This window comes from Phragmites australis, chromosome 6 (genome assembly GCF_958298935.1).
Source record: "Phragmites australis chromosome 6, lpPhrAust1.1, whole genome shotgun sequence".
Lineage (NCBI taxonomy): Eukaryota > Viridiplantae > Streptophyta > Magnoliopsida > Poales > Poaceae > Phragmites > Phragmites australis.
Window position 1 is genome coordinate 40,743,270 of NC_084926.1, and position 21,771 is coordinate 40,765,040.

General features: G+C 44.6%; 1 protein-coding gene across 1 annotated transcript; it reads left to right on the top strand.

Moving 5' to 3' along the window:
* Positions 1-14,840: 14,840 nt before the first annotated feature.
* Positions 14,841-21,523, top strand: LOC133922492 (protein FLX-like 2). The gene is made up of 5 exons (XM_062367854.1): positions 14,841-14,995; positions 15,148-15,880; positions 15,979-16,121; positions 16,234-16,334; positions 20,488-21,523. Exons 2-5 carry the CDS (start codon positions 15,264-15,266, stop codon positions 21,124-21,126), a joined length of 1,500 nt encoding a protein of 499 aa, XP_062223838.1. The 5' UTR covers positions 14,841-14,995; positions 15,148-15,263; the 3' UTR covers positions 21,127-21,523.
* The last annotated feature ends 248 nt before the right edge of the window (positions 21,524-21,771 follow it).

Genomic DNA, 21,771 nt, shown 5'->3' on the forward strand with positions numbered 1-21,771 from the left:
ACGCGACGGGCATGACGAGGGCCCGGGCCGTGTCCGTCCGCGCGGCGCGCGCCTGTTCCGGGTGTCTGCTGGCAACTGATAAGCGCGGGTCTGCCCGGTTGTTGCACAGACAGACGAATTGACGCTCGGTTGACTGGTTTGTGCCTACATGGGATACATTTTTTAGCAGGCTTTTAATGAATTCCTGAGGAGAAGGATGGTTTAAATTGGTAATTAAGGAAGGATAACGAGAAGAATGCAGTCCATTATGTGTTGATATGCTTGGCTGCTTGGGTGATTTTATAAGAACATGCAGGGAGGGATCATGTTTCTGTTGAGAGAGTAGACGCTTCATAAGATAAGTATTGATTTAATAGCATGCTGTCATTGTTTAGCTATATATCAATAAATTAGTAACGAATGAAAGAACAGACAAAAGATAGTAGTTATAGATGTGCTGGAATTCTATGAGGACTTTATCGAAAACTCCAAAATTTCTAGAACTCTTTTTTTTATGTGGTTAACTTTTGGAGGAAAAGGGTCATTGTAGTTGCATGCAGACGCTGCTGAGGTGTATGTGAATAAATTAGTAGTTAAGAGAGGATGAACCAAAAGAGAAGAGTCATTTATATATTGTGATACTTTGAGATTTTATCGAAAACATCATATTTTCTATATGATCCTTTTTAGATGCAATGAACCTATTGAAAAAAGTGTTGTTGCAGTTGCACAAAGTCATTGATGAGTTATATGCTAATAAATTATTGATTAGGGGATGATAGTGAAAAGATAGAAGTCATATGTGCTAAAATATGTTTACTGATTTTATTTGTATTTCCTACAAAGGTATAAATTTTTAGCATATTTTTAATGAAGTCTTGACGATAAAGATGGTTTTATGTGGTAATTAAGGAAAGAAAACTAAAAGAATGTAGTCAATTATGTGTTTATATATACTTGGGTGATTCTATCAAGAATATGTATGGAGGGATCACGTTTCAATTGAGATAGTACATGCTTCATGAGATAAGGATTGATATAATAGCATAGTATCATTGTTTAGTTGTGTGACAATAAATTAGTAACTAGTAGAAGAATAGTCGAAAGATAGAAGTCATATGTGTCGGAATGTTTTGATGACTTTACTAAAAACTTCCAAAATTTCTAGAATTGCTTTTTGGTTAAGATGTGGTTTACTTTTGGGGAAAAGGCTTGTTGTAGTTGCATGTAGACGTTGATGATGTGTATGTAAATAAATTAGTAGCTAAGAGAGAAAGAAACAAAATAGGGGAGTCCTTTATGTGTTGTGACACTTTGAGATTATATAAAAACATCATATTTTCTATATGATCTTTTCTTAGATACAATGAACCTCTAGGGAAAAATGTTGTTGCGGTTGCACAAAGCCATTGATGAGTTGTATGCTAATAAATTACTGACTAGGGAATGGGGTGAAAAGATGGAAGTCATAAGTACTAAAATATGTTTACTAATTTTATTTGCATTTCCTACAAATAATCAATATATGGTATAATTTTTTTAGCAGACTTTCAATAAAGTCCTGGCAATAAGGATGGTTTTAAATGGTAACCAAGGAAGGAGGACCAGAAAAATGGAATCCATTGTATGTTAATATGCTTGGGTAATTCTATCAAGAACATGCAGAGAGGGATCACGTTTATGTTGAGATGATAGACGCTTCACGAGATAAGAGTTGATTTAATAGTATACTGTCATTGTTTAGTTGTATGCCAATAAATCAGTAACTGATGGAAGAACAGCCAGAAGATAGTAGCCATAGATGTGCTAGAATTCTATAAGGACTTCATCAAAAACTCCAAATTTTCTAACACCGTTTTTTTAAGGATATGGTTAACTTTTAGGAAAAGGACCGTTGTAGTTGCATACAAATGCTACTAAGGTGTGCGTGAATAAATTAGTAGCTACGAGACAAAGAACCAAAAGAGGGGAGTTGTGGTACTTTGAGATTTTATAATAAACATCATATTTTTTACATGATTGTTTTTTTAGATGTAATGAACCTCTTGGGAAAAGTGATGTTGCAGTTGCACAAAACCATTGATGAGTTATATGCTAATAAATTACTGGCTAGGGGATGAGAGCGAAAAGATAGAAGTCATATGTATTAAGCATATGTTTACTGGTTTTATTTGTATTTCTTACAAATAATCAATATATGCTATAACATTTTTAGTATATTTTTAATGAAGTTCTGACGATAAGGATGGTTTTATGTGGTAATTAAGGAAGGAGAATCAAAAGAATGTAGTCAATTATGTGTTTATATGCTTGGGTGATTCTATCCAGACATACAAAGAGGGATCATGTTTCAATTGAGATGATAGATGCTCCATGAGATAAGGATTGATATAATAGCATACCATCATTATTTAGTTGTATGCCAATAAATTGGAAGAATAGCAAAAGATAGAAGTCATATGCGCTTGAATGCTTTGAGGACTTTATCAAAAACTTCCAAAATTTCTAGGACTGCTTTTTTGGTTATATGTGGTTAACTTCTGGGAAAATGGCTGTTGTAGTTGCATGCAGACGCTGCTGAGGTGTACGTGAATAAATTAGTAACTAAGGGAGAAAGAACCAAAAGAGGGGAGTTCTTTTATGTGTTGTGATACTTTGATATTTTATCAAAAACAACATATTTTCTACATGATCTTTTTTTAAGATGCAATGAACATCTTGGCAAAAGTGTCGTTGTGGCTACACAAAGTTATTGATGAGTTGTATGCTAATAAATTACTGACTAGGGGATGAGAGTGAAAAGATAGAAGTTATATGCACTAAAATATGCTTACTAGTTTTATTGGCATTTTCTATAAATAATCAATATACATTATATATATTTTAGCATGTTTTTAATGTAGTCGTGACGATAAGGATGGTTTTATGTGGTAATTAAGGAAGGAGAACCAAAAGAATATAGTTAATTATGTGTTTACATGCTTGGGTGATTCTATCAAAAGAGGGATCACATTTCAATTGAGACGGTAGACACTTCATGGGATAATGACCGTCATTGTTTAGTTGTATGTCAATAAATTAGTAACTGATGAAAGAATAGCTAAAAGATAGAAGTCATATGTGTTGGAATGCTTTAAGAACTTTATATCGAAAAATTCCAAAATTTCTAGGACTGCTCTTTTGTTGAGATGTGGTTCACTTCTCGGGAGAAAGGCCATTATAGTTGCATACACACACGGCTGAGGTGTATATGAATAAGTTAGTAGCTAAGGGAGGAAGAACCAAAAGAGATGAGTCATTTATATGTTGTAATAATCTAATCATTTATGTGTTGTAATGATTTAAAATTTTGTTGAAAACATCAACATTTTTTCATAGGACAGTTTTGTTAAGGTGCAATAAAATCTTCAAAATACTTTAAGATAAGGTTGATTTTTTTGTTAACTAAGTGTCGGTGTATCTGGAACAGGGGGTCCCTGAGTCCCGAGGCCAAGCCAGCCGTCCGTCACGTGTCACCATCCCGCGAGGTCCCTCCTGCGGGGTGAGGAAAGTCCAAGTTCCGGGAGAAGGTGCTCGGGGCCACAGTTCCTGGTCCCCGAGCACCCCAGTTCCCCCATGATCCGCAGAGTCTAAGTACCGGGAAAAAAGTGCTCGGGGAGGTGCCCGGTCACCCCCGAGCACCCTAGTCCCCCGACGATCAGAAGAGCTAAGTTCCGAGAGAGAGTGCTCGGGGGCTACGTGTGGCAGCCCCCGAGCGTCCGGTTCCCCGAGGGTCAGTGTGAAAGTGCTCGGGAGAGAGTGCTCGGGGCTGCACGTGGCAGCCCCCGGGCTCTCGGTTCTCCGAAAGATCTGATCAAAAGTGCTCGGGAGGGAGTGCTCGGGGTTGCACGCGGCAGCCCCCGAGCACTCGGTTCCCCGAAGGTTCGTGCGAGAGTACTCGGGAGAGAGTGCTCAGGGAGGTAAACAGTGCCCCCGAGCACTCGATGCCCCGACGACCCAGAGAGGCCCCCGAGGGGCCTGCCGATGAGGTGTCAACCAGTCAGAGGTCCGAGGCCGCATTTAATGAGCGTGCGCGGCCTGACATCCCCAACTGCTCCCGCCGCAGTGTCAGTCCCTGTCATGCTTTGGCAGAGGGGCGTGGGGCCATTAATTGCACGGGTGTCACGTCCCAAATTCTATAATCACATAATTATGCATAATTATGCTTCTTAAGCATTATGTTTAATTTTGTGTAATTTTGTTTTATAACTCTAGCGCAATTCGTTTCATGTCAATCGGATGAGAGAATCGAATTCGGGAGTGAAAAGAATGAATTTCGCAGTCAAAGCGGACTTTTTCCTTAGCATGTGGGACCCACCAGCTGGCCGGCCCCACACCTCACTCTCTCTCCCTCACTCGGCTGCCAACTCCACAGCAGCCCCACCTCACTCCCGTGCCTCTCCCGTGCAAGCAAGGGAGCCACCTTCCTCTCTCACTCTCTCAAGCCCCTCTCCCTTTCTCCCTGAAATCCGTGCTCTAGGAGCCGAATCAAGGTATGCATGTGGTACCATTGCGATCACAAGCTCACAAGCATTCCATTCCTCCAATTTGTTTGCTCATTCCCGAAGGATTTGAGCCGATTTGGATGTCTTTTGGTGTTAGGGTTGAAAAGTGAAGAACGTCGGAATTCTTCGATTTCCCACCGTTTTCTTCATCACCCGGCGGCCACTAACCTTCACAAGTGTTGTGGGTAAGTCTCTTAGGCTCCCCATAGCAGGAATTCATGATTCGATTGGTCGATTTTGCAAAAGAGTGAAATTCATGAGTTTTTGTGAGTTTAACCCTAAATTGAGGAATTGGATGAATTTGAGTTAGGAATGGAGTTTCTAGGTTGTTAGATGAGTTCTAGAACCCTTGAACTAGCTCAAACATGTTCCCTTTTGGTTTGGAGAAGATTGCAATTCGTTCCGGGCATTTTCCCCCTCAAAACAGCCCAATTCTGGAGCTTCCCCGGAGTATCCGGCCTTCCCCGGAGTCTCCGGTGAGCCCCAGCCGAAAATAACAGACAGGGTGCTGCCGGAGAGTCTCCCGGAGTCTCCGGTACCCCGGAGTATCCGGGTGCACTGTTTATCAGTCTCTGCTGAAACTTGTAAAATCCATAATTAATTCATACGAACTCCAAAAATCATGAAACCAATTTTGTTGGTTTCATAATAAACTACTCTATCTATTAAAAATATCCCCAGCCTTTAAATGTTGAATTAAATTTTTGAGGCTAATTAATTAGACTTAAGCTTCATTAATTCACCATTAATTCTTTGCAAGTCCAAAATGGATGAAACCAATTTTGCTAGTCTTCTTATGACCTGTTCTAGCTAGGAAAAATATTTTCCTACATTTTAAAGTATATTTTTATGATATTTCATCATTTGCACCTTGTGGCTTAGATTGTTGCATTTCATTTATGCTTATCATTGCACGCGTTATGTTTCTTAGAACACGCCGATCCATCGATCCCGGAGACCGAGGTCGATCCCGAGGCGCCGCACCTTTGTGAACCAGTGCATCAAGGCAAGCAACCTATTATGTTTGCATATTGCACCCGTTTAATCGAATTGAATGAAGTCTAAAATTGACAAATTATACTTGTGTATGTTTGCATGTTTAGTGAGTCATTGTCGGGTATAAATGGGTAGATCCTATATTGAATTGCATATCCTCTACCTTGATATGTTGTTTATCCATACCCTTGTCGCCTTGAATATGTTGTTGTCTAGATTACAAATTAATCGAAATGCTTAGCAATGCATAGGTCTTTCGGTAGAAGTCGAGCGGTGAATGGTTTCATCGTTCGCGAGCATAGGCATTATCTACTTTTGTTATGATCACAATGTTGGAGATTGGTTGGTGATGGTTGTATGAGTGGTGAGTATGAGACGAGATGTGGGCGGTGCTAGGATGGTGTTTTGTCCTGCCCGGATGTGGAGTTCCCCTGGGTAGGCCGGTAGAGGAAGACCGGACACCGTAGACCGCTTGCATCGTTTAAGGCCGATCATCGGGGTAGTTGGCTTTAGCACTTACCTTACTCACCACATGCCGATCTAATGGTAAGGCGAGCCGAATACCTTCGCAGCTGTGGCTTTGTGGGCGTGGACATCGACGGTGTGAGCGAGCGGGCTTGTAAGCGGTACTAGTTTGCTCCGGGAGTAGTTCTAGTATCACCGCGCCGAGCGATGCATGCCCCACACGGTTGGGGCTGGTTGGGAAAGGTTGACACGGGTACCCCCTTGTGTGCACTTTAGCGGGTGGCACAAGCCGTATGGTCCCCGAGTCGTGTGGGTCCAGGAGTATCCCCCTGCAGGGTGTATAAACAGTTCGAACTGCCGCGCTCTCGGTCATGAGCATGCTATTGTTTCATTTGCACCCGGTCGTAGAGTTTCGATTGTGGTTGTGGTTGGTTATGTGGGAGATGGACGAGTTGGTTCTTGGTTACATATGTACTCATGTTGGTCCTAGTTTTATGTTTATGTTGGTTACAATTACCTTTATGTTCAGTTGGTATATGCAGGGTAGAATCATGTTGTTGGTTAAGTTAGTTGCTCACACATAGATGTCTAGATTGCTTACCGCTTATGTTTAATATAACCATGTGGCTTTATCCTTGCTAATGGCTCAATGCATAATCCTTGGAGTCGAGCTAGGTTTATGTGCTCTATATGGTTTAAGTCTTGCGAGTACTCTTCGTACTCATGCCTGCGTTTCAGGTGCTGCTGCTGAGGAAGAGGCGGTGTTTGGCTACTTTGTGCCTGCCGATCAGGGTGGCGGGCAGGAGTAGCACATTCTACTCCGAACTCGATGTTCGGGTATGGAGCCTAAGGGCATGTGGCTCCATATCCTTTTGTTGTATAGCTTTTAGTCTTCCGCTGCTTAGTTCTTTTGCTCGTTAGGAGTTGAGCAAGTTTTAGTCTCCTCCTACCTCTCTTTTTCTGTAAATTGTGATAACTTATTGCATGCTTAAGAACTTGTAATATAATGTTAATTACTCGCTCTTTCTTAAGCTTTGTTGTGATGTACATGTTGGAAAGGCATGTGTTCCGATCTTGGGCACAAAACACGTGCCGGGACTACCGGGATGATATTCTGGTTAATCATCGAGGTTGTGATTATGAATAATAATCCTCTTGATGATAAATTTGAATACTGTTTGGACGGGTCCCCACAGCGGGTCTCGTCCCGTATCACCCGGTGTGTCTCGGGATAACATCGCCAGGATCAAGGCATTCCGTCCGCCACCCTGCTGTGGCAGAGGAACAAGACAGAGCGGGCACACCGGGTTGCTCTGTGGCTGCCCAATGGGCCCTCTCTACGGCGCCCGTTGCCAGGGCGTTTATGGTGATAGGTGACCGGGCGTGCGCTGTGTTTTCCACCCCCGGTCACTTCACCCATAAGAAATGATGACGCCTTTTTCAGTCATGGCGTCTTGAAACTTGTGCCCTCTCCTTCCCGTTTGGGGCATGCCTCAGCCGGTGAGTGCATAAAAGAGTCGGCACACCCAAGAAAAAAGGGAGAGTTTTTCCAAAAGAGGGCCCCCGGATCAACGAAGAAGAGACCGTAAGCCTCGAACACAGAAGCACCAAGAGCCGAACCATAGTCGATGCCCAAGAACAAGGAGCCTCAAGCTCTTAGTTAGACACAATATTCTTGTAACCAGCACACCCTTGAGGGACTTCCTCAGGGCAGTTATTACATCCACACAGGAGTAGGGTATGACGCCCCCGTACGGCCCGAACCTGTCTAAATTTTCGGTGCATTTACTTCTTTCTGCACTAGGTCATCATCCCCGTCCACCGGTCATTGCATTTACTCTCATTCATTTCTCTGGTGAACTTATTCAGGATCATCCCCCCGGCCGAATCTTTAAAAAGGGGTCTCTCGGGATCCCTGCGACAGGAGTTAATCCTCCGATACTAAGGAATAAGAACTCAAAGATTGTAGGCATATATACGTTGATATGCTTTGATGAGTCTATCAAGAACATGCACAAATGGATCATGTTTCAATTGAGACGATGGACATCATGAGACAAGGTTTGATATAATATGATACTAGCATGTTGAGATGTATACCAATATATCATTTGCTAAGTGAAGAATAGTCAAAATATAGAAGTTATATATGTGATAAAATGCTTTTAGGACCTTATCATAAACTTCCAAAATTGCAGCAACTACTTTTTAGTTGAGATGCAGTGCACTTCTCATGAAAGGGCCATTGTAGTTGCATGCAACCGCTAGTGTGGTGTATGTGAATAAATTAGTAGCTAAGAGAGGAAGTTATTTATGTGTTGTAATACTCTGTGATTTTATTGAAACATCTTATTTAGTAGGATCCTTTTTGTGTGAGATGCGGTGAACTTTTCAAGAAAGTGTTGTTGTAGTTGCACAAAGCCACTAATGAGTTGTATACTGATAAATTAGTAGCTAAGGAAGAAGATTCAAAAGATAGAAGTAATTAATGAGATGGAATGCTTTGAGATTTTATTGAAAACATCCATCTTTCATAGGATTGCTTTTCTTTTTTTCATATGCAACTATCTTCTCAGGAAAATAGTCGTTTGTTGTTGCATAATGTAAGAAACCGTCTAAATAATATCCTAATTAATCATCAAGAGGATCATTATTCATAATCACAACCTCGATGATTAACCAGAATATCATCCCGGTAGTACCAGCATGTGTTTTGTGCCCAAAGATCGGAATACATGCCTTCCAACAGGTACATCACAACATAGCTTAATGAAGAGCGAGTAATAAATATTTATATTACAAGTATTAAGCATGTAACTAATTTCAATAATTTACAACAAAAGCGAGCTAGGGGGAGACAAAAACCCCTCAACTCCTAACTAACAAAAGAGACTACGCAGCGAAAGAAAATAAACTATACACAAAAGGATACGGAGCCACATGCCCTTATGTTCCATACCAAAACACTGAGTTCGGAGCAGAATGAGCTAATCCTGCCTGCCGCCCTGATCAGCAGGCACAAAGTAGCCGAACACCGCCTCTTCCTCACCAACTTGTGAACCTGCATCAACTTAAAGGTAGCACCCTAAGTACGAAGGTACTCGCAAGTCTTACACAGTATGAGTATATATATATTCCTGACTCCAAAAATCATGCATTAAGCTGGTAGCCAGAATTAAGCATGATTAAGTTAATTAAGCGGTAAACAACCTAGACATAGGTGTGATTAACTAACTTAACCAACATATATGAAACTATCCTGCATGACCATCAACTGAACATATGTAAATGTAACAACAGGTGTATCAAATATAAACAAGTGCCATCCCGACCACCAGCCCACAAACCACCATACCATCATCCAGACCACCACCACATACCCAACAACCACAACCTCATGCCATCGCCCACAAACCACAACGAACCTCTATGACCGATACAAAGGAAACAATAGCATGCTCATGACCGAGAGCGCGGCAATTCGAATTGTTTATACATTCTGCAGGGGGATACTCCTGGACCCACACGACTCGGGGACCATACGGCTTGTGCCACCTGCTAAAGTGCACACAAGGGGGTACTCGTGTCAACCTTTCCCAACCGTGTGTGACATGCAACGCTCGACGTGGCGGTGCTAGAACTACTCCCGGAGCAAACTAGCACCGCTTACAAGCCCGCCCGCTCACACCGTCGTTGTTCAGGCCCTACAAAAGCCACATCTACGAAGGTATTCAGCTCGCCTTACTATTAGATCGGCATGTGGTGAGTAAGGTAAGTGCTAAAGTCAACTGTATCGACGGACGGCCTTAAACGATGCAAGCGATCTACGGTGCTCGAGTTCCTCTCCCGACCTGCCTCCCGGACTTTCCGCCGAGGCAGACGACACCCCTATCACCGCCCACATCTCGTCTCATACTCACCACTCATCATCCAACCATCTCAACATCCGTGAATAAAAGTATTGCGAACCATAAGTAAGTCCTATGCTCGCAAACAACGAAAACGCCGTCGTTCGACTTCTACCGAAATACCTAAGCATTTCTAAGCATAGCTGTTAGTGAATCAGGAACCGGGGGTCCCTGAATCCCGAGGCCCGACCAGCAATCCGCCACGTGGCGCCATCCCGTGGAGTCTCCTTCGCGAGGTAAGAAAGATTAAGTCCCGGGAGAGGGCGCTCGGGGGTCACAGTCAGTGGTCCCCAAGTACCCAAGTTCCCCGATGATCTGCAAAGTCTAAGTACCGGGAAGAAAGTGCTCGGGGAGGTATACGGTGGCCTCCGAGCACCCGAGTCCCCCGACGATCAAGAAAGCTAAGTACCGGGAGAAATGTGCCCGAGGGGCCGTAAGCGGTGGCCCCCTGGGCACCCAAGTATCCCGAGGATCCACTGAAGGAAGCTCCGGGAGAGAGTACTCGGGGCTGCGTGCAGCAGCCCCCGAGCACTAGGTCCCCCGAGGATCCGTACAAGCGTGCCCGGGAGAGAGTGCTCGGGAAGGTGAACAATACTCCTGAGCACTCGGTTCCTCAAGGATCAAGAAAGTGCATTCTCGAGAGAGAGTGCTCGGGGAGGTGAACAGTGACCCCCGAGCACTCCGTTCCCCGATGACTCAGAGAGCCCCCTGACAGTGGCCCCCGAGGGGCCTAGTGATGAGGTGTCAGCCAGTCAAAGGCCCAAGGCCGCATTTAAAAAGCGCGCGTGGCCTGTCACCTCCAACTGCTCCCGCCACGCTCGGTGTCAGTTCCTGCCACATTCTGGCAGAAGGGCGTGGGGTCATTGAATGCACGGGTCCCATCCCGTGCCATCCGGCCCGTCTCGGGATAACGTCGTAAGGGCCGAGGCGTTCCGTCTGCCGCACTGCTGCGGCAGGAGAACAAGACATGGCGGGCACGTCGGGCCGCTCTGCGGCTGCCCGGTGGGCCTTCTCCACGGCGCCCGTTGCCAGTGCATTTATGGTGACGGATGACCAGGCGTGGGACGCATTTTTCACCCCCGGTTACTTCGCCCAGAGGCTATGATGACGCCCTTTCCATTTATGGTGTCTTGGAACTCGTGTCCCCCCTCCCGTTCGGGGCACGCCACTGCCGGTGGGTATTTAAAGCAGCTGGCCGCATGGACAAAGAAAGGTTCTTTGAAGCTTTGAAATTTCCGAGCAAGCTCGACAAGTTAGACAATCTCTGAGAAGTTTTCGAGGTAGCGAAGAGAAGAGAAGAACAAGGAGCCCTAGGCTCTAAGTTAGACAAATATTCTTGTAACCAGTAACATTCTTGAGGGACATCATCAAGGAATTTATAGTATCCATACAGGAGTATGGTGTTACGCCTCCGTGCGGTCCGAACCTGTCTAAACACCAGCGCATTTACTCTGTTCCGCATTAGATCATTCCACCCCACCGGCCATCTTATTCATACCCATTTATTTCTCCGGCGAACATATTCAGGATCATCCCCCCGGCCGAATCTCTAAAAAGGGGTCCCTCAGGATCCCTGCGATAGGAGTTAACCCTCCGACAATAGCGAAGACCTTTAGACATCAACATCACTTCTAGGCTTCGAGGAACATACATGAACTCATGACCAAGGTCGAAGAATGCAACGGCATAGGTTTTACCCAAAGGTACCCGACACATGCATACATAGATAAGCATAGATAACATTTTAGACTTTCAAATTTACATAGGCACAATATGATAGATGCTTGCCTTGCTGCCCTGGATCACAAGTGTGAGGCACGCCGCAATTGAACTCGGCCTCCGGGATCGTCAGATCAGCGTTCTCTAAAAAAAGAATAACGTGTGCAATGCTATGAGTATGGATAAAATGCAACAATTCATGCCATAAGATGCGCAAAACATGAATTGCCCAAGTGGTTTCATAATTTTAGAAGATGGGATTGAGTATCGGTAATTTACACCAGCGGAAACACATTTAAATAACTCATTAATTCTCCAAAGTATTTTCTTTAGTTTCAACATTTTTATCATATAGTTCACACTTATACGAAGCTAACGCAACTGGTCTCACATCATTTGGAGTTCAGATGAATTAATTATGAATTTTACAAGCCTTAGCTCGCCTGATGAATAGTAACTACGGACCCTCCGCACATTTGCAGACTATCCGCACATTTTTGCAGAGGTTCTAGACTTTCCAGAACTGCTCCTATTTGAGGAAAAACTTTGGCTAAATCGATTTGCGATCTTTTCCACTCCAAATAGGGATATGGTTGGAAGAGTTTAGAGAATCTAGAACTCACTCATCAACCTAACAACTCGATTCCTAATTCAATTTCATCAAAATCCCCATTTTTGATCCAAAATATCAAGAACTCTTGAACTTTGCTAAAACTCGAAATCAACCAACCAAACCACGAATTCTTATCATGGGAAGTCTAAGGGACTTACCCATGGAGTTTGTGAAGGTTGGTGACCACCGGGAAATAGAGGAAACGCTCGGGAAATAATGAATTTCAGTGTTCTTCACGTTTTGACCTAGAACACGAAAAGACACCAAAATTGGTTCGAATCCTTCGGGAAAATAAAAATGAATTGGAGGGATGGATAGCTTGCGAGCTTGTGATCGCAATGGTACCATATGCATACCTTCAATCCCTCTCTTGAGCTCAGATTTCGGAAAAAAAAAGGAGAGAGTGCTTGAGAGAGGGAGTGAGAGGGAAGGGGAGCTCGGGTGGGAGCCGTGAGGGAGTGAGGAGGAGAGAGAGAGGGCATGTGGGGGCTGCCCATCTAAGTGGTTGGAGGGAGTGGGTGAGGTGTGGTGTCCACATGTTAGAGAAAGGAGTTCGTTTTAACTGCGAATTCAACTCTTTTTCCTCTCGAATTTCTTTTTCTCATCCAATTAACTCTTAACAAAGTGCAATAATGTTCCGAATTACAATTATGTAAAATTAAACATAATACTTAAAAAGCATAATTATACTTAATTGCGTAATTAAGGATTTGGGACGTGACACATAATGCCACTGATGAGTTGTGCGCTAATAAATTAGTAACCATGGAGGAAGAACCAAAAGATAGAAGCCATTTTTTGCTAAAATAGTTTGGGGATTTTGTCAAAAACATCCAAAATTACTAGGACTGATCTTTTATTGAGATGCACTAAGCTTCTCAGAGAAAAGGGTCATCTACTGATGGGTTTTATGCTAATAAATTAGAGACTAGAGAAAAAGAGCCACAAGATCGAAGTCATTTATGTGGATGCTTTGGATATTTAATGAAAATGTACACCGTTACTAGGGTGCTCTTATGTTGAGATACACAAAGCATCTTGGGAAAAAGGACTACTATAGTTGAAGCTAGCCACTGGTGATGTGTATGTGAAAAACTAGTATATCTAAGCAAGAAGAACCAAAAAGAGAGAAGTATTGCTTTTTGTTAAGGGTCATTATAGTTGTATATAATACTAATGAGTTGTTGTAGGAACATATACAAAAGAGTTGTTGTAGGGACATGCACAAAAGAGTGGTTACAGGGGCATGTACAAAAGTACACTATAATTGTCTCTAAGATCCAAAGTATAAGTCTGGTCATAGGTTTGATAAAGAAAAGCCCATATGACCGAGGGGCATATAGCTTAATCGATAGCATCAAGTTTAGTTTAGGTGCATTATCATTTTATCTATTGAGGCGAGGCCAAGATTAAGTCATTACTAGGGCAAAGTTCTAAGACTATGTTACATGGAATGGAATGTTGATAATACAATATGCCAATTTTTCAAAAAGAATAAGAAGAAAAATAATAATACATCAATATGTCTCTATATTTATACAAATTTGTCAACATGACACTATTAAAACGTGACTCTTTTTTTTTATATTAGTTGTAGGACACTCTTTTTTTATATTAGTTTCAGAACATTGCAAAATTGCAGTATTAGCTATACCACATTGGAGGAGGAGGGAAAGACCACTATACCCTCACCTTCACACCTCCTCTTTCATTTTCCTCTCCTCTCTTTATCTCTCTTTCTGTATCACAACCTGGCCCCACATGTCGAGAACTCGAGCACCACGATGTTCGCAAGCTCAGTGAGCAGCTGCTCGAGCGAGTCGAGTAGCCCGAACACCCTTAGCACTTCATCGGTAAGCCAGTTGACTGACAGATAGGTTGACCACCATCAATATGGAGCAGTTGAACAGCTCTAAGAGGATCTTCTTGCAGTGAGCATTGCCTAGAGGAGCAGGTCGGTGAACTTTTGAAACCATCCTGGTTACGACGGTATCAACTTAGTGAGGTTGGAGAGCCCGCTCTGGAAGAGCAGGAACAACCCTAACAATGTCGAGTTGCCACCAACATGAAACCATTGGATAGGACGGTGCCCAAGATGTTGCAGGTGGAGAGGTTGGTCGGATCTGATCCGTACTCAGGTCTGTTTGGCAGAGCTCCCAGAGCAGCTTCCCAGTTGGGGAGCTCCGCCAAACAGCAGCTTTCAGCTTTTAGCTCCCTAAGTGAAATCCGTGGGAGTGATTCTCTGAAATAAATTAGAAGCTGAGAAGCTGAAAAAAAGTAGTTTCTCCTGATTTACTTTCCGCACATAATCACTTTCTCTCTATATTTTATTTTATAGAATCACTTTCAGTCACAGAATCACTTCCTCCAAAAAATTACTTTCTACAGAAAATTTAAATCAGAGAAAGCTTTTTCAAATAGGCCCTTAGGAGGCACGAGGTACACTGGCGAGGAGAAGCTGCTGCTGGGGTGCTAGCCGAAGTGGGCTGGAGCTACTCGCTGCTTGGCACCTGGGGCTGGCCCATGTGAGCATTAGTTGGGCCACTGGGCTGCGACTAGGCCCAGCTCCGCCCTTTTTATCAGGCCCACAAGCTGGAGTAACGAAGGGAAGCGATTCCGAACGGCAAGCCAGGTCTCCCCTTCCACCGGACGTCTGCCCTCGTCGTGAGGCGTCGCCGTCCTCCTCTCTACTGGTTCTGGATCGGTGGACCGGCGTGGAGCGGACATCCCTCCATCGAGACGGGATTGATTCCTTCTTCTGCTCGTAACTGGTAAGTAACCCTAATTTCATCGGATGGATTCCTTGCTCTAGGAGTTAGTTTCATTTCTCAGTCAGATGCAAATCTCTCTCTCCATATCGAGTTAGTTGCGGATTTTTGCTACTAATCCATCCCATCCATCCATCCATCCGCGGTTCCATTAGGTTCGTGTTCTCCATCGCGCAAGTGCGATCTCAGCAGTTGACACCGAAGGCGAATTGGTGCCCTAGGTGGCTGTGCAGTTCATTTTCCAAAAGATTTGGGGATTCAGTAGAACCCTATGCCCCGCGTTAAGCCTGCCGCCGGCATGCCCCCTTACCACCACCGGCCGCTCCCCGGCCCTGGCCCTGGCCAGGGTCCACTCCTAGCCCATGGGATGATGCACCGGGAGGTCCGGGACCCGTACGGCCCGGGGATGCACCTGCCGCCGCTGGGGCACGGGCCATTCCCCTACGACGTGCTGCCACCGCCGCTGCCGGAGGTCCTGGAGCAGAAGCTCACGTCGCAGCGTGGGGAGATGCAGAAGCTGGCAGTGGAGAACGACCGGCTCGCTGCGAGCCACGGATCGCTGAGGGAGGAGCTGGCGGTGGCACAGCAGGAGCTGCAGAGGCTGCAGGCGCAGGGGGATGCGGCGAAGGCCGCCGAGGAGCAGGAGATGAGGGGGCTCCTCGAGAGGGTCGCGAAGATGGAAGCTGACCTGAAAGCCTGTGAGTCTGTGAAGGTGGAGCTGCAACAGGCACACGCAGAGGCGCAGAGCCTCGTGGCGGCGAGGCAGAACATGGTGGCGGATGTACAGAAGCTGAGCAAGGACCTGCAGAGGAACCTCGGTGAGTCGCAACAGCTTCCTGCGCTCGTGTCTGAACGGGATGCTGCTAGGCAAGAATACCAGCACCTCAGGTTTGTAGCAAGTGCTGGGTTTCTTCATTACTATGCATTTGTTTTATTACGTGATTGGCCTCAACTTTGCAATTTGCATGCACTCTTTTATATTCCAGGGCTACTTATGAGTATGAAAGGAAGCTCAGGGTGGACCACTCCGAGTCGTTGCAGACAATGAAGAGGAATTACGACTCCATGGTCATGGAGCTGGAAAAACTTCGTGCTGAGTTGAGGAATGCAGCTAATCTTGACAAAAGTGGTATGGAGTTTGCTGTTTATCAGTTATTTCATTTATTACTCTATAGATTAGTATAGGTAGAAACCAATGTTTGCAGTATCAGTGTTTTGACATGAAACATTTCTATATGTAGGTATGATGTACAATACTAATACTGCTCAAACGGATGATCGTACATCTAGCCATATTTCTGTTGGGCAAATTGCTTATGATGGTGGTTATGGAGGTGCACAGGTGAGCAGCTTTCCTTCCTGGTAAAGGAGTAGCTTACGTGTTGTGAAATATATTATTTTCCTGAAATATATGTCGGCATCATGTCTACCATCACAATGTGGCCCTTAAGTTTTGCTTCAATTGCACAAATTTGTTTATCAACTAGCAACTGAAAGTGGTTAGTCTCATGGAACATGTGTTAAATGGAGATATACATATGTATCTCACATGAGACACCATTTGAGCTTTGAAGATGGACAGAAATATGAAACACCACATCACCTTACCTCTCACAAGGCACAACGAAGTTGTGATTATCCAAGAAATAAGAACTTATGTACTGTGTTTCACGAACACCAATTCAAGGTTGGAGTGAAGTTATACTTGTAGATATTTGAGGGGGAGGGGAATAAAAATGCAGTATTTGCCTGTGTTTATGTTTATGTGTGGATATAATGAACAAAGTTGCAACGCGTGGGCCAATACCCTCCTTACATAGCAAGATGTAAGGTTTTCTCCTATTAGTTTCATGTTCATTTGGTGTGAACCATAACTTTATGATCTTTGAAGTAATTTTGTTTTTCTTTTGGCAACTTGTCTAGGTTTATGTTATTCATACAAGTGCTATAGTTATTAAGGCATCGCTATGTCGTCACCATATTGACGAATTAGCGGTATGGTGGTGAACTGGACCTCGCCACGTCGCCGGCGTGTATGGCGTCCGCTACATCGGCGTGGCGTCGCCGTGGCACCGATAAGGCGTCTTGTGGCGACCTTTTTTTGTGTGACAGGTGCCATTTAGGGATGGCAACGGGTCGGGTAAGGGCAAAGCAAATCCATACCTGACCCACCACCCGAATCATTTGACCTAACCTGCGCTCGTGAAGGGTGATGGGCCAATTTCCGTACCCGTGTCTGTGCTCGCGGGTACCAATTTGATCGTGCTCTGCAATGGATCTGCGCTCTATGGCGGCGGCGGTGGCTGGTTGCGGAAGGGGTTCGGGTGCGTGGTGACGCGAGTGAGGGGCGGTGACCGGCCAGGGGAGAGGCTGGCGAGCGGCCTGCGCGACGACCGACCAGGTGGGGCGGGACACGAGCTGGCGACGACGGCCAACTAGGGAAGGGGCGCAGGCGGGCGGTGACGGCGGGAGTAGGTGGGCAGCTGGGGGGGCATCGGCTAGCGTCGAGCTGTTAGGGGAGGGAGGGGCATGGCCGCACGGGGGGGGGGGGGGGTGCGGCAGCGAGGTGGTTGCAGGGGTGGCCGGGTGGGGGCGGGGTTGCAGGTGGGGGTTGGGTGGGGGTGGGCTGGTGGGGGTGGGTGTTGAGGTGGAATTATTGGGTTGGGCTAGGGTTAGTGTCACACCCTAGCATAGGGTCTAGTGGTAACAATTGCCACATGTTTATGTGAATTTAACAATCATGTAAGGCTCAAATAAAAATCTCATTTTATTATATCAACATTCCTCTTGAGAGTACTTTATTTATTACATTTGATAATGCGGAAGCTAAAAGCAAGTGTAAATCATATCAACTACTAGCTGGATTTATTTCTCCTCCTGTCAGCTACACCTGTGGCTCTTCTTCCTACCCAGTGGCATGACTATCACTGTTCTAGCTACAAAAAAAAAGGTTAAAGCAAGGGTGAGTATGATAAATCACACTCAGCAAACAAACACATAAAAATAATAAATTATTTAACAAAAAATATTTTCTCATAAGACTTTTGTGTTACATAAGACTGCAAGCTTCCCAACCCGTGAATCACAAGGGTGAAATTTCACACTTTAACACTCTTAAGAGGGGTACTTCGACATCACAGTCTCTACTAGAACATAGGTCCCAGAAGAGTTGAGCCCTTAACACCACGAGTAACGACAACCTTGACTTACTAGTATTGGTCGCTCCTACGGATTCACCGATTACTCTGTTCTGTACAAGAGTCGTTCTTCGTGGAGAACTTAGACAGTCCCATACCTGAACTGTGATCAGTACAATATATTTGCTATCGTAACACCAGCATTTTACGAGATAAATAAAATAAAACAACATATAATCTGTACTGTAAACAGACTCATGCTGATATCAAAATTAAGAACAAGAAGAGAGTACGAGATACTAGGGTGATCTGCTTGCCTGCTCTGCACAGTAGTCGGCCAACACTGAACTACCTTTTACTCCTGCGATCCTTACTTTCAGCACAGAACAACTTGTTTGTGATTTCAGTGTGGCGTGTCCTCTTAAGCATGGCCACCACCCCTATTTATAGGAAGCAAAGGATCTGTCGAGGGTTATCTCGTGCTGTCAAGTTGTCCCTTGAGAAAGCGAAAGGATGACCTTTCGGTACATGCAGGTGAACCTAGGAGCTAGTAGATTTGTAGGTCCTTCACTGCAGTCATTCTGCTGGCTCCATCTCAGCCAAGCAATTGCAAGTAAGCTTTATTTAATTAGTTTGGGAGAAGCCAATTTTTGTGCATGCATGGCCAGGCGCAATGCAATGTCATATACTCATGATGGCTAGTGTACTTCCCAGCTTCAGTTAATCCTTATCCTAGTGCCTTCTTCTTTTGTCTCTACCATGGCACATATGAAAGATACGAGAATTGACTCATGAGTTTGTCCTTTTTTTTACTCATGCTATGAAATGCATAGAGAAATGCTAGCAAATCATATTATTATTATTATCTGTAAGTGATTTGCTACATGTTATAATATTTACTAGTAACAATATTGTGGCTATTATAATTAGCAATGGATAGTGGATTGGATGGGCCAACATTACATATCGGGTATACCTGTGGGTACCCGTGGTCAGACTTTAAAACCTGTACCCGACCCGATGCTTCGTGGGTACCCAACCCGTGTTGCATGTTGACAAAAATCAGACCCATGACCGCACGCTCTTTAGTGGAGGGGATCATAAGAGGGATGAGAGGTTGAGTGGGTCACAGACCGAGAGGCAAGAGCACTATTGTTTACCTGACTGGATCGCTTGAGTCGGCAAGTTGCTGCCGAGACCAAGAGCTGTCTGCCGCCCGTGCTTGGTGCAGATCCAACGGGTGGAAGGAAAAGGCGATGACAGTGCGGGTGTCGTGCGCCAGAGAGGGAGGAGAGGAGGGTGCGCAATGGAGGCGACGGTGCGGGGAGGCGGATGTGGAGGGAGTAGGGGGCGTGGGGAGGCGGATGCGGATGCGGATGCGGAGGGAGTAGGAGGCGTGGGGAGGCATAGGGAGCAGGGCGGCGCAGTGAGGAGGCAGAGTGGCTGTTAGGGCAAGTAGAAGGGGCATGTTCTATTACATGGGCTGAATTAGTGGGCTGGCAACCTATGGCTGGCTGGCAACCCATTTTATTAGTGTATTCTCCTTTTTTTTTTCTTTCCTTTTTATATATACTTTGAGAGATGAGAGAGTTCTATGTCTTTTGTGTTACATTTACATATTTTGATTTCCTAAAATCCTAGACTATCACTTTTGAACTATATTTACATTGTTATTTGCCAATATAATTTTCTACTATCCTATACTATGATGTGTGTATGGCGTCGTCACGCCGTGCGCCATAAGCACTGTAAAGGTGTGAAGGTGATGGGTCGCCGCACCACGCCACATCACCGTACCAACAATGGTGCTATATACTTTTTCGTCAGATGTATTGGACTTTTCTTGTGTCATGTTCACATTGCATTTATTTGCATAGTGAGAACTGTTAACCTACAGTTCTCACTAAGCTTGTTCTTTCTTTTGAAAATTTTGGGATCAAAAGTTTGGCACGTGGTTCTTCAAACTTTTTTGAGCTAATTTAAAGATGGCACGGACCCACCATTTCAAAATTTCATAACGTGGATCATGCATATTGTACTACTTTTGAATCCAGAAATAGTTTGCCTCTGTAATAGCCTGCCCAAGACAGAGTTGCTGATAGCAAATGCAGAATAACGAAGATGAATGCTGGACTATTCTAGCTTTAAATTTATTACAGTACCCCAAACATCATATTGCATTTTCCAACTGAAATGGGAAGACGAAACAAACAATTTAGGAAATTGAAATTTGCTCTCCTGATGTTTTTGTTCCTTATTTTTACCCATATCAATACTAAACAGTCTTCAGCTTATTGTAACTAGGTGCTGGGGCAATCTTTATATAGTAATAACAATAGAATTATCATTTTATTTCAGGCAAGGACAACTACTGGTGGTCTGGCAGACTCTCTAAGTGGAAACCCAGCTGGGACTGCTCCTCGTTCTGGATATGAGCCATCAAGAGGCAACACATATGACACTTCTCGTGTTGCTAGTATCAGTTCTTCAAAAGCTGGAACTGGAACACATGATGTATCAAGGGGTTCCACTGGCTATGACTCTTTGAAGGGTGCTGGATATGACGCTTCAAAGGCACCTGCAATTGGAGGACTGGTGGCACCTACAGCAGCTCATGGGAGCAGTGCTGGTTACTATGGATCAAATCAGGCAACACCGCCTCCATATGCATGGGGACAATCTGCATCCACCTATGGATCTGTACAGACACCACCATCGTACGCATCTGGGTCTGTCCCATCATCCTACAGCGGAGCAACAGTGCGTCCCTATGGCTCAGCTCAGGCGCTACCATCATATGGGCAAACACAGGCACCATCTGCATATGGACACACACAGCTACCGTCATCCTATGGACTAGCACAGGCATCATCTCCCTTCGCCGCTGCACAGGGATCCTCTCCCTATGGGTTGGCTGCACAGCCTCCAGCCTATGGATCTGGGCGAGCCGCAGCTAATGCTGGCAGCAATTATGAAGCTCCTCATGGACGTAAATAAATTGGCAGCAAATGTCTACTGGTGTGGTCTTATTTACAAAAGAGAGCTTTGTACACCGTAGTCCAATTCCTCTATGCAGCTACCGAATCTCTGTTAAAGATAATCTTTGTAAAGCATGTCTCGTGATTCTTTTAAAGCATCTTTGTTTTAGGTTAGGCAAATAAGAGTAGTGAATTCTGACACGAGTCGTACTGTTGGTTTTATTTGGCTTTACCAAGTTATGTTCATATCAGTTGAAATGCTGCATGTAAGTTATGAGATGTACACTGCAGATACTGAGGCTAAATCGTAGCATGCTGCTGGAGCCTCCATCGTTCCGGTTCTCAATCTTGAAGATTTCGCATGCCTTGTATCTGTTTATCCAGTAACTAATGCCAATAAGTGTAGCTTTTCTGAACTGGGTTAACAGTTACAGCTTCCTGTGGCGTGCAGCAATCATCAAGTTTGTTCTTGCATGTGATCACATTTTTTTTATAAGCTATGCTTACATACATCAAGTAGCTGAAGAAACATCGGTATTAGATCACTTGCGTGCAAATTCTGATGGTTTATTGGTCAGTGGTTCAAACTGTCTAACAAGCATCTGACGTGGGGTGAAGCTGCAGGCAAAAGATCATGGGATGCCTGCCTGAAAGCCTGGAACTT

What these genes read in the sequence shown, in the direction of transcription:
- LOC133922492 (XM_062367854.1), top strand. Translation starts at nt 15,264, where the DNA reads ATGCCCCGCGTTAAGCCTGCCGCCGGCATGCCCCCTTACCACCACCGG. An exon ending in CAAGAATACCAGCACCTCAG is followed by an intron (nt 15,881 to 15,978) that starts GTTTGTAGCAAG and finishes TTTATATTCCAG; the next exon opens with GGCTACTTATGAGTATGAAA. An exon ending in GTGGTTATGGAGGTGCACAG is followed by an intron (nt 16,335 to 20,487) that starts GTGAGCAGCTTT and finishes ATTTTATTTCAG; the next exon opens with GCAAGGACAACTACTGGTGG.